Genomic DNA, 13,185 nt, shown 5'->3' on the forward strand with positions numbered 1-13,185 from the left:
CAGTATTCTTGCCTGAAGAATCCCATGGACAGAGAAGCCTGGTGGGCTATAGTCCATGGGGTCGCAAAGAGTTGGACACAACTGAGCACACACACATGCTGCCACCATTTAAGTATCTCTTTTAGAAAAGAAGCTTTTCCTGGTGGTTTTTGAAAACTGAGGGTTGGGTCATTTTGGCTGACACCAAAAAAGGCAGTGTATGGCATCAATGGGCTGGCACACCACAGAGTGGAAGGCCTGGCTGCCTGGACAGCTGTGAGGCTGCTGCACCACCACGAAATTCTAACTGAGCTGGAATAGGTCACAGAGAACGGATCTTGGGGGACTGCACAAGGCAGGAAGATGGGAGCAGGACGCGGCGGATGGCAGAAAGCTGCTATATAAGAAGAGACTATAAAGGGGCAGGCCATCTCAGACAGGAAGGCTGTGAACACAGGCTACTATGGGCGGGACTACGTGGGTTTCTCTCTGCAGAGGGTGCCAAGGCACTATCACTGGCATAGCGCATGCATTATGTACACACCTCCCTGCCCCAAACATCCTGTATGTCCCTAAATAATAAGGGTTTAGGATTTCTCTAGCCATGCTATCTAGTTAATTTTTTAACCTTTATAATGGGAGTTTCCAAATATACCAAAGGTAGAGAAACAGTGTAAATAATCCCCCTTCGGCCTCAATCCTCATTAAAGCCATTTCTTCTCTGAGCCTAGACCCACCACAGGCTAATAGGCTGGCTACTCTGGGGTTGGACTGACTCTTGTGTGTCTGAAAAGCACCACTTCAGAGTGTGCCTTACTCCAGCAACCAGGGTGAGCAGCCCTGCTCCTGTCTCTCTTCTCCTTCCACTTTCAGAGGTGTTAATGATCTCTCTCTCCTCGAGTGAGCAAGCCCCACTTTCCTGGTCAGTGTCAGAGGCCCTCCTCCCCGCCCCAATCTGCCATAGGGATCACCCTGCAGCCCGGAGAGAGGGCCAGGACACGCGCAGGGCCTACCTTCCTCATGGCCGTCGGCTCGTTTTCCTGGAGACTGGGACTCCGGCTTTGTTGGCTTCCGGTGCTTGTGCTTTACCCTGACTCCATTGTGCTCTTTTCCTGAATCTGGAGCCCCCCTGGGGCTTTTCTTGGTGGGTTCCTGGGGGTCACTAGGTGGCTTCCGGCACTGCGGAGAGGTAGATAGTATCAGGTCCAAGGTCAGCTTCCCATCTTAAGAATGTTCTCTTAATGTTGAGCCCTGTGCCCTGATTCTGAAACATGGACATGAGCTGCCCAGGCATGGGCTGGGGGAAGGGGCAGTCCTCTGCCTTCCACAGTGGGCTACAGAGGCTTTTTGGACCCAATCCAGTGCCCTAGCTAATCCCCATAGACATCCGTATCCCACCATTTTAAACAGGTCCACAGAGTCCGCATTCACAAGCCAAATAAACACCCAAAGTTATTTGAAAAGGTGCAAAGTCAGGCCCCATACTCTATCTGAGCAGCAACAGAGAGACCGACAGAAAACAAAAATGCCTCTTCTGCAAGTTGGGTGACTACATTGTTCAAATAACTTCACTGTGAATAGTATCGACACCAACAACTGAAAATAATTCTCGCATGGGCCAATTCAAGAAAAATTACCTATTTTCATGTATAAATTAATACTAGAAAAAAGATTCCACTAAGGCAAGAAAAGTCTGCCACCGGAGCCATTCTAATCTCCCCGTACTTAGGAAAGACACTGAAAAGGCTCAGGCATTTTTAACAATGCCCCCTTACACTTTGTGGCCCTTTCACCTTTTCCAAACACTCTCTCTACCATTCGATCTGTTATTCTTAACAACCCTGCAAGGAAAAGCTAATAATCACCCTTAGTGAAGAGATGAGGAAACTGAGCCTCCAGGGTAAGAGGTTAAATCATTTGTCCAGGGCAACACAGCCCAAGGTGTCCACTTGCCTCAGGGGCCACCAGGAACCAGGCCAGCCTGCAAGTTAGCTGGTGTGTGCCTGTGGTGAGAAAATGGCCAAGCTGGGACCAAGACCCAGGGGTCCTAGCACCCAGGGCAGGTCTCTTCACCTCCATTCTCATTCCTCTCCTCTTCTTCCTTCTGTGCTTGTGTTTCCACTGACTATGCTTGGCTCCACTCATACCTACTGCCTGGTGCCTGGGACAGTCACAATGGTCGTGCTTATGCACTGTCAGGATACTCTGAGCCTAGCAGTCACATATTCTCACAAGCTCTGAGATCTCTCCACGCCATCCAGCAAGAAATAGGGCAAGAGAGGGACTTTCAGTATTGCAGTGTCCAGGGAGTATGGAATAAGCAAACCATTTTAACAATGATGCGAGGAAGAAAGGCAGAGTGGTTTTCCCCTTAAGCAGAACTGCACACCACCTTCTAGAAGGTTATCATGACCCAGCTCCAGCTAAGGGGATGGCAGATATCCTACTGATGGAGCATCTTCAAGCAGGGGTTGGCAGGGGGACTCCACAAAGTCACCAATCCCCGTCAAAGTCCAGGGAATCCTGCTATCCCATCAACTCCTCCTGCTTCTTACCCAGTGGAGGGCTGAGCTGGGAATTCAAGTTCAGTTTCTCCCTTCACTTGCTGCAAGTTCCTACAAACCAAAGTGCTAGGAGAAAGAAAGACATGGGGAGGAAAGAAGACGGGCACCAGCTGCTTCAAGTGTGCCCTTCAGGTATAGTCAGAAAACAACTCCTTCAGGTCATGGGGAATAAAGTTCAATGCACATCAATTTGAACATGTCCTATTTATTTCTGTATATCATTTTTAGCTGGCTCTTTCAAGTACAGATCATTAACCTTTACTTCCTAAGATAAGACAAAAACAAGCAGAACAGAACATCTAGACGGGATTCCTGTCTGCATGTTATGCAAGGGCACACTTCGACTTAGGCAAGAAGTTGGGATGGTGAGGAGACCATGTAAAATGAATGTTCTGGTCAACAGAGTGTTGAAGGGTTTTCTAAAGAACTTTCCAAATGATGAGGAGACCACCAGCACCAGACTGAAGGAGAATTTTCTGATGATTCAGAGGTCCTTCAGGAGTCTTAAGGCCTTGGGGTAGGTGGTGTAGGAAACAGGAGACTATGTTGTTTCTTTTTAAAAAATAACTTTCTTTTCTTTTAGGTCACATTGGTTTATAACCTTGTATAAGTTTCACACACTTAACATCATATTCCTACTTCCATATATACTCCAGAGACTATTCTGATTCTTGGCCATACCCTGAAAGGGGCTGTTTTGAACTGACCCCTGATTTTAGTTTTGCTAATCAATGGTTTCTTCCTCAGGAAGATGGAACGTAAGAAAAGAAAGAGCCAAGATATTTGCTTTCCAGACAAATGGACATTTACTAAATCATTACAGGCAGTTGCCAAGGGCTGCTTCGAGGCTCCTGACCCTGTAACTTTCTTCTCTGCTCTCTGCATCTGTCAGTGGGCCCTGTGAACTCTTCATTTTATATAGGAAGGGGCGGTGCCTGTCTGCCAGTGAGACATAAGCTCAGGAGGGCGGGGACCACATCTATCCTATTTGTAATACTAACAATATCAATAGCAGCCACCAACACTTCCTGAGCACTTAACTATCTGCCAGGCACTGTTCTAAACATCTACACATATCACTTCATTTAATAATTTTTTAACAACAGCTTTGTTGACATAATTTATTGAGATATATCATATATCTGTAATGTTTGTAATTCAACTGTTTTTAGTACAGTCACAAACATGTGTAAGGATCATCACTATCTAGTTCCAAAAGTTCTTTCCTCACCCCAAATGGAAACCCTGGACTCATTAAGCCATCTTCAGTTCCTCGTTCTCTCCAGCCTTAGGCAACCACTCATCTATGTCCTGTATCAATTTGCCCATTCTGGCCAGTATACATCACCATTGGGTGAGAAAAACCCACCCAAACTCTATCCCCAGGGTTCTCAACCTGGAGTCCATGGGTGGGCTTTGGGGCACGGGTTGGGTCTGTGAGCCCCTGGAAACTATCGGCAAAATTATGAGGTCATGTTTCTGAGGGCAGGGTCTGCAGCTCTCATTAGCTTCTCAAAGTGCTCTATGGTCCAACAACAACAAAAATACTAAGAACTTTGGCACAGACAAATTCATGGTGCTCTAGCTAGAAATCTATTCAACATCCAATTTGAAGACTTGTTGACATAACCTCAAATTGCTCCATATCTTGAATAAGCCCTATCCTCAACTGCTTCTAGAATCTCCTTGATCACTAGTGGCTTGCAGATACTTTTTGGAGGAACACTGGATTCAGGTCAAGTCCTCTTAGCCCCGCTTTCTGCCTAGAACCCTGCCATCCTCCTTAACCTATTAAGATCCAGATGCTTTGGACATCAAATCTCCAGTGGGCTGAAACCCAAAGCTGCCACCCCAAGCATTAGGGGGATAGGAAACTGGTGGATGAGCCCAGAAGCTGAATTGGCTCTGGCCCCACAAAACTCCAAGCTAATCCTAAGCAGGTTTACCCAGTGGTGCAGGGAGCAACCCTGTCAAGGGCCCCTTCCTTCCCTGGGTCCCAAATTCTCAAGGCTAACAGTTATCTTAGAAAAGGAAGAGGAAGAATGACTATGCAGCAAAGGGCCTGTTATTAATTTCCCTCCCTGTATCGTATCATACTCTTCTGCTTTTCATCCTCATCTGGGACAATGGCTTCCTCAGCTGCAAGGATCATTTCCCACAGCCTACAAAATGCAAACTCTGCCCCCACCACACTAAAACATTCTATATGGAGAATGTGCCTTGGTTAAGGGTCATGATTCACTTTGCACAAGCTTTGCAATCACTTTGCTTCACAGACCTACTCAAGAACACTGCATGAGGTTGATGTCTGCAGGACAAAGCAGACCACTGGTGTCTTGGCCCTGCCCTCAAACTCAGCCCAGCACTCACCTTGGGTCCATGGGAACTTCGGACCAGGACCTTGGCTTGTGGCTGCTGTTCCTCACCATCCTTCTCTTTGCCACATTTCATTTTCTTGGGTGGTGGAGATTCGGATGCACCATCGCTCACCACAGAGTCTGGTTGCCACTTGTTCTTACAAGCAAAGACACCTATACTCTCCTGTTTCACTCGAGCCTGCCCGGCCTTACTCCGCACTTCCGCTTGGCCCCTCGGGGTAGCTGCTGGGAGGCCATCGGTCCGGAAGCAGGTGGCTAAGTTGAAGACCACATCACCATCCACCTTCTCCATCTTCACCCGGCCCAGGTCCACCTGGCTTCCGAGCTGTGGAAGCTCTGTGCTAGAGGCCCTGGCACTGCTGGGAACCACGTCCAGGATGAGCTCCTTGGGGCGGCTGTCATGAGGTAGCAAAGGCAGCTCGGGCATCTTGTGCAGGTTCTGGGGGGTGGCCAGGACCAGCTCGTGGGACATGTAGGTGGCCAGCACTTGGTTCTTAGGCTTTGTCTCTCCGGCCAGCTTCAGGCCACAAGCCCCCTGGGGGCCTTCCAGCTTAGGAGTGCTGTCGGGGCAGAGGTGGCTCTCTGGTTCCCCAGGCCCCTGAGTCACTCGCAGGTCCCCACTACTAGGCTGCACAGACAGCGCCAGGGTCCCTGTCTGAGGGCTGAGAGTCAGGAGGACAGGGTTCACTTGTTCCTCGTAAGGCTTGGCAGCAATGCGGCAGGTTTTGTTCTTTGTGCCCGTATCCTGCTCGGGAGCAAAGGGGCCCCCGGGCCGTGGTGGCTGCCCCTCAGGAAGCCCATGCATGGCCTCACTGGGGCCGAGGGATGGCACACCAGAAAACTCAGAAACGACGCTGGTGGGCCTGATGGGCACCCCCTGGCTGGGGGTCAGCTGCCCAGCACTGGAGATGCCGATGGAAAGCAGAGACGCCTGGTGGTACGGTGACCAGCCGACAGGCAGGACCTGGGTGCTGGTGGGTTTCCCGTTGACTGAACACCGTGGGTAAATGTTTGCTGGCCCTGCGGGCTTCCAGAGTGAAAGCTCCTTGCTTTGGCACCCTGGCAGCCCAGGGGCGATGCGGGCAGGGGTGTAACGTTTGACTGTGCTTGGCGGTCCCTCAGTCCCAGCCTGGCTGCTCTTCTTGCCACAGGGGGCACCAGTGCTCTTGGGCTCGCCCTGATCAATGATGGAGATGGGTTCCTGCTTGGGGAGATGGCGGGGGTCTCGGGTGAGGCCCAGGTTGGGGTCTTTGTTCAGCAGGAGGGAGGCGGGCACCGGATTGGCCACGCCCACATAGGTGCCCGGAATGGTGCTGATGAGTGCAGTGGAGTTCTTCACCCAGGTACTCGGGTCCCCGTTCCTCACGATCTCAGGGAAGATGACAAAGGGTGAGGAAGTGGAGCCCAGGCATGAGGTGACACTGCTGCCAGCAGCTTGGGTCGTGCGCTGGGACCTAGACAGGACGGTGGAGAGCAGGGCCTTGCTGCTGGTGTGCACAGGGGTCAACACAGGCATGGGCGGCGTCTTGCGCTGGTTTGGCAATGGGAGCTTCTGTCGGTTGGACTTGGAGGAGAGGTCGAGGGGCATCTCGCTGCACTCAGGTGGAGAGGCCATCTCTCGCTCCAGCTGTGGAGGTGACTTGAGGGGAGAGAAGGTGACGGAAGTCCCTTCTGTTTGCTGCTCCACGCTGCCTGGCATCTTGGTGGGATGCGGTGGGGCTGAGCTCCCGCTGGGGGCTGGCAGCAGAGGCTGTGGCGGTGGAAGCACCTTGGCAGAAGCAGTAGACAGGGATGTGTCTGCCAAAGGCCCAGGGACCCCATCGGGCGCAGGCTGGGTGCTGGTGCTGCCTGATGGGGAGGTGCAGGGGAGCCTGTTCACCTCCAGAGACACCAGCTTGGACTCTGATGTTAGGGGTCGGGCCACAGAGAATGCATACGGGTAAGACCGCAGCTCTGGGGAGGCCAGCACCCCGGGAAGACACCTGTCCTGCAAGTAGGATGGCAGGACAGGGAGCGTAAGCGTGGAGGAGACTCCCAGGGTGGTTGGCAGTGTAGCCACGCTGAGTGGCTGCCCACAGCTTGGAGGCGGGATGTATACCAGCGGCTGGCTTGGGGTCAGCACTGTCCCCGGCTGAAAGGACAGGGGGACTTTTTGCATAGCTGGTGCCTGAGCTGCAGGGAAACACACTCGACTCAAACTGAAGGAGGCTGGGATGGGGGCCGAGGTGGGAATGGCAGCAGGTGTGGCAGGCGGCATGGGCGTGGGGGCTGGAGTGAAGATTGGGGCGGGGGTGGGTGCGGGCACTGGCGTGGGAGCAAAGGCAGGGATGAGGGTGGGGGTAGAAGGCGGGCCAGAGGACGGGGTCGGGGTGGGCATCGGCACCGCTGGAGGGGCAGGAGCTGCTGGAGGGGTGGATGCTGGCATGGGGGCCAGAACTGGAGTGGGGACAGGCGCAAGGACCAGGGTTGGAGCCGAAGGGGGCACAGGAGCTTGGATCAGAGCCAAGGGAGGAGCCGAAACTGGGACTGAGAGGGGGGTTGGGGCTGGAGCCGACATGGGGACGGGGCCCGATGGGGGGGCAGAAGCGGGCACAGGCACCAGGACTGAGGCTGAGACCGAAAGGGGGTTCGAGTCAGAAATAAGCGTGGGCACTGAGGGTGGTGCTGGGGCCAGAGCCGGGACTGGCGCTAAGGGAGGGGAAGGAGCTGGGACCGAAGCGGCAACCTGGACGGGAACAAGCCCGGAGTGGGGGACCGGGGCGGGGACCGAGAGGGGCACCTGGAATGGGTCTGGAACAGACGGGGGTACGGAGGCCGAGCTGGGCGCTGGCGGGCAGATGGGGGCTGGCAACGGACTGAAGTTAGTGGTCACCAGAGGCAGGGTGCCCTCCACAGGGACGCCAGTTCCCAGAGTTGCCAGAATGAAAGTATTCTTCTCCCCGACGCCATGCCTCGAGTCCAGAGCCTTGGCCCCAGCTGGCGAGCAGTCCACCTGTTTGCTCATTTGGCTGCTAAGGGGAGTCCAGGAGCAGTCAGCAGTGTCATTGCCAGCCTCGGGGCCGTCAGGAGCAGAAAGCTTGAGCCCGTCTCCTGGGCTGCTCAGGGACACCAAGGGGCCCCCTGCCTCAGCCACACTCCCAGTATAGTCCATCTGGGGCTGGGCGTCGTCAGGCCTATCTTCTGACTTGGGCCCAAGTTTTTCTGTTGCACTGCCATCTGGGTCTGCCCCCCGGGCATTACTGCCACTTCCAACTGTCGTGAGCTCCACCTGCAATGACAAAGTAGAAAGCCTGTCTTAACTACCTCTCTGTAGGTCGTGCAAGGCTCCTGAGGCCTGGAAGGGGCGACTGCTGGTCCTCTTTGCAACTTGGCAGAAGCAAAGCGCAGGGGGCTGATTTCTGTCTCACATGCAGCAACTCCTGGGAAGCACCCTGGTCCTGCCTGGCCCCCTTCGGGGAGGGCAGGCTGGCCACCATGCTTGGGCAGTTCAGCTCCACCCTTCAGCAGGTGGCATGTGGCTCCGCATGGCCCCTTACCTTGGAAAAACTGCTGACACAAAACTCCTGAGATCCAAAGCGCTGGCAGTCACCTGTCGTGGACTCCTCATCAGAAAGAGGTGCTCTTCTAGCATGGGAGACACAACCAGAAAAAGGACATGAGGCCAAGCCTTCAGGCCACCACCACCTGCCCCAGAACACCCCTTGCCTGCCTGGGTTCACAGAAATCCTTCTTGTCTCGCTTCCCTTGTTGGCTTGGGGGAGATCACGATAAACCTGGGGGGGGGGGGTGGTCCAGGCTGCAAACCAGAGCCTCCATGCCCAACTTTTCAAGTTCCTACAAAGGGAAAGTCCTGATCTGACCAGACTCCCCTCTCTGGGCTGTGTGTCCGGTTTTCCAGGGCTCTCACCAGCAGTGTGACCCCAGCACCTCCGCCTTGTTCCTAGAGCTTATCCATCAAGGTGACCGTGCAGAAAGTACTGGGCAGTGCCAAGAGGGGAGAGATGTAACTCACAGGAAATCTCAAAAGGCACGCAAAGCGCTTTTCTCATAAATGCAGTCTTATTTTAAGTCTGTAAGGAAAGCTGGCTGCAGGCATCATAAGGGTAACCCTTTCCTAAAACAGATAACCACCTGCATTGTGTTTCATGTTCTAAATCCAACTCTCACCTGTCCACCTGATAGGCTTGCCTACAGCAGATGCACGTTTATTAGCACACATAATGACACTGATTCGAGGCAGGTCACTGGCGTGTCAAGGGGCATCTCAAGGGCATGACTTCTTTCCCTCTAGGATACCGGTGAACTCAGGCCAGCACACTCCTTCCTACCTTTCTGCTCTTGCTTGCATCCCATTCCTCAACAGCTTCCCCCTCTCCCCTTGGCCTCCTAGCATCACTGCATTTTCTCTCATCCCAAAGGGAAGACAGCCTTCAAGACAACAGACCCCCAAATTCAAGCTGGTATACTGCAGAGGGAAATGCTCAAGGCCAGAGCACTGGTTCCCAAAGGAGGAAAACCCCACTGTACTCCCACCTTCTAAAAAGTCTTCTCTAAAATTTGGGTAAGAATCTTAGAAAATGGGCTTTGTTGTTGTTCGGTTGCTCAGACATGTCTGACTCTGCAAACCCATGGACTGCAGCATGCCAGGCTTCCCTGTCCTTCACCATCTCCTGGAGTTTGCTCAAACTCATGCCCATTGAGTGAGTGATGCCATCCAACCATTTCATAGAAAATGGTATATCCTGACCTCCTCCCTGAAAAAAGGTCAGCCCGGGAGGGTGACGTTGGAGAGAGGATAAAGCCCACGGGAAACTTGGTGTCTGAAGTACAGAATGTGCCTCTGTTGCCCCAGGGAAGACACTGGTGGGGCAGGGGTGGGTGGAGTGGGTGAGTGGAAGGCTGAGGTGCAACAACAGAGCTCTAGCACAAGGACTATGATACGGTTCCTAGGGTGCAAACACAGGAATGCTCTGTGCATCTCTGGGGAGCCAGACTGCCTTGGGGTTTGCCATCCTCCTATTTCAGAGCCTCTTCCTGAGCTCTGCCACAGCCAAGGAAGAAGCCAGCGCCTGCCTCACCAGCCACGCTAACCAAAGGGCAGTCAGGGTGTCCCCAACCCAAGCCCCACAAGAACTAACTCCTTCCCTTGTACTGGAACAGGGAACCACTGACACACCCCCAAACTGTACCTGGGGCAAGAGGAGCAAAAAAGGCAAGGGGGTCAACACAGGGTTCTCCCCATCTTTTCAGGGCTGCAGAAGGGACTAACTGAGGGGAAAGGCTTGTTCCCTTTAAAAGGCAGCTAGGCTGGCAGAAGTGGGAGGGTTTCACTGCTGGCAATGGACTGCTGGTGACAAATAGCAAGGATCAAAAGGAGAGACAGGGCTGGAGACACAGTCGGGGGTCTCGAGGAAGGCAAGGAAGGGGGAGCCTGAGGGAAAGGGAAAACATGCTTGGACATCAACCCCTGAGAGCCCAGAAAAGCAAACCCAATCCCCAGCTTCAGGCCAGGGGTGAAGCAGGGTTCCAGGGCTGGTTCTGCGGGGCCAATGGTGGTAAGGGAAAAGGAGCGGCAGGGACCCCCGCTTGGACAACCCCTCATAAGGTATCACAGAGAGGACACAAAATTTCCATATCCCCCCTGCTGATGATACAGAGGGGAGCTAAGCTGCATACTCAGTCCTGCTTGCTCAGCTTTCACCCTATATAAAGTCACCCTGAAAGTAGAAACCCTGTCTTCAAAGATAGCCACCAGAGAAGTGTGGAGCCACTGCCCCAGAGACTCTCAAGGTGGCCACAGCAACAGCGATCCTGGCTACTCCAGCCATACCTACACCTGAGCCGGCTGCCAAGGCTCTGGGAAAATGTCCTGCAGCCACGTTTCAAGCCTTCTGAGGAGAGGAGTGTGTAAAGCCAAGCAAATGTTAAACTGCTCCATTGACAGAAGAATGTGGGACGGGGGAGGGGGTGCAGGGGAAGAGTCAGGTCAACCGAGCAAGATTAGGAGGGTGCAGGTGGCCGGGAGAAGAGAACAGGAGTCAAAGCAGGCTTCAATCAGGACTGAAAACTGATCCCACCGTTTCTTCCCAACAGAGATGACCCTAGGCTGTTATGCTCAAGGCTTTGTTGAACTTAAACCAGAACCAGTCATAACCTTTTAGGGCTGTCTGCCAGATTATTAAGGGCTAGCACCAGTGTCAAACCAGACCTTTTTCAGTTCTTGTTGGGCCTTAACTACATGGTACATATCTCGCTCCTTGGATCCCAGCTCCTGCAGACTTTCCCTGACTCAAATCCCATCACACCCCAAGACTGCCTTTATTCCAGCCAAAGTTCCCCACAAACACGTGGTGTGACAAACACCAGCCTTCACCTGAAATTCCTACTCATCCCTCAAGCCTTGGCTCAAATGTCACTGCTTCTGGGAAGCCTTCCCTTCTTCCCCCAGGAAGCTTTAGATTCTTGCCTTTAGACTCCCACTATACACGCCACTCGACGGCACTTATCACCAATGTCCCATGACAAACGGTTTGCTCTGACTGAGTTTAACAAATGTTTGGTGAATGAAGTCATGAATGGGTACAAGAAAGGAAGCAAGCAAGAAACAGAGGGATTTAGCTGGAGGCTGGTCTAGAGTTAGTCACCTAAGGCCAGCAGAAAGGCCCTGTCCCCTGTTTCTACAGTCCCCAACTATATCTGATGGAGCTGGGTGGGCTTCTCAAACCTAACTTTAAGAATTAACCCCCAGATGCAGCTTTACATTCCAAATAGCTAAGTTCTACAGGTGGTAAAGGGCTGATGAGGAAGATGGTTTTAAATAAGGTGAGATCACCTTTTGGAAATTAGCTGTAGCATGGCCTAGGCTGGAGCAGGAAGGCAACAATAATGGGTAGACGAGGTCAAAAGTGACAACACTTAAAAGGTCATCTTAACCATGTGGCATATTTGGTAACTGAACATCCCAAGAAAGGTCCATAAGAAGTGAAAATCAAGTTTGGTTCCAACTCATGGTCCTTTTTCAGTGGGGATTTAGAATGGACAGTAAACCCAAGTAACTTGTCCATTGATTTTTTGAAGGCTCTAGTTGAGATCTCTACATCAAAGTCTCATCTGCTTATAACTAGTTGCCAATGAATACTCATACAAATCAATACCACCACTCTGCCTTCCCCACATCATCTCTTAATTATTATCTAAGGACACACCTCATATGCAAAGGAAAATATCTTTCTTGCACAGATCCTAGAAGAACTTTGTCTTATTTTCCTTGAACTTGACTTTTATATTCTAAAATTAAATTCCTTTTAAGTCCATCTCTAACTCATCCCTCTGTGTAGAGAGCATTAAACCATCAAACACTAATGGCTTCAAAAAAAATAAAAAGGTCTATTCTTCTAACCTGAACCTCAGACAAGTACACACTTCTCCAGTTAACAGCAGAAGGAAGATAGTTATCCCTTTTCCTTTCAAAATTACCCACACCCCCTCCATGCACACACCCATGCACACACCTCCAAGATTTCCCCAAGGAAATGCCAGATCTTGAATCCAATGAAAAGTTATATTGTTCTGTGTTCTAGGTGATTGATTTGACGTATTTGGATTTCAACAGTCAATATATTGAAACCAGCTAGCATGGGGGAGCCATACCTTCTCTAAAAATGGGAGAGGCATTGCAACCAACACACACAGCTCTTTGGCCAAGAGTTAGGAAAAGTCAAATGTAGAACCTGAAGGCCATTTTGAGTGCTCATCGTATGGGGCATGATCAGAAATGGCACAGCTTGGTCAACTCAGTATTTTGGTGAGCAGAAAACTGAAAATGCACACAGATCCAGCAGGCATCACCAACTTTCAGTTTCCTACGAAAACTACGTTAAGCAGTCTGATTGTCCTTTGATACTTTATAAGTATCTCACTGCAAATCATCACTAGCCTCATGAGGCCAGAACGTGCTGATCGCCAGAATACCCACTAACCATTCCCAGTATAAAGCTGAATGATAAAACCACCTTTCTTCCAGGCTTAGATCAAGGACCAAAAATATCTTACATGTATCCTTGAGCACAGAACATGGATGCAGCAAATAAAAACTGCAATTGCCTGAGCATCCCTGTATTCCACAATCTGACAGTTCTTAATGAGTAGACAAATACTAGTTGGCAAAAGGTCATCTGTTGGCTTCCTCACTTTCATCTGAACAGGGACGGCATGGCAGAGCAGGCCACTCTTGCCACCCAGCCCCAGCCCACCTCAGGAAAATC

At 51.7% G+C, this 13,185-nt stretch overlaps 1 protein-coding gene across 2 annotated transcripts in view; it reads right to left on the reverse strand.

Moving 5' to 3' along the window:
• Positions 1 to 13,185, reverse strand: part of BCORL1 (BCL6 corepressor like 1) — a 59,511-nt gene that overhangs the window by 27,192 nt on the left and 19,134 nt on the right. For both annotated transcript variants that reach the window (XM_052663103.1, XM_052663104.1), the window contains 3 exons: positions 8,458 to 8,545; positions 4,914 to 8,189; positions 993 to 1,158 (listed from right to left, as the gene is read on the reverse strand). In XM_052663103.1, coding sequence (XP_052519063.1) covers positions 993 to 1,158; positions 4,914 to 8,189; positions 8,458 to 8,545 — 3,530 coding nt within the window. The remainder of the gene's footprint in view (positions 1 to 992; positions 1,159 to 4,913; positions 8,190 to 8,457; positions 8,546 to 13,185) is intronic.

This window comes from Budorcas taxicolor, chromosome X, assembly GCF_023091745.1.
Source record: "Budorcas taxicolor isolate Tak-1 chromosome X, Takin1.1, whole genome shotgun sequence".
Lineage (NCBI taxonomy): Eukaryota > Metazoa > Chordata > Mammalia > Artiodactyla > Bovidae > Budorcas > Budorcas taxicolor.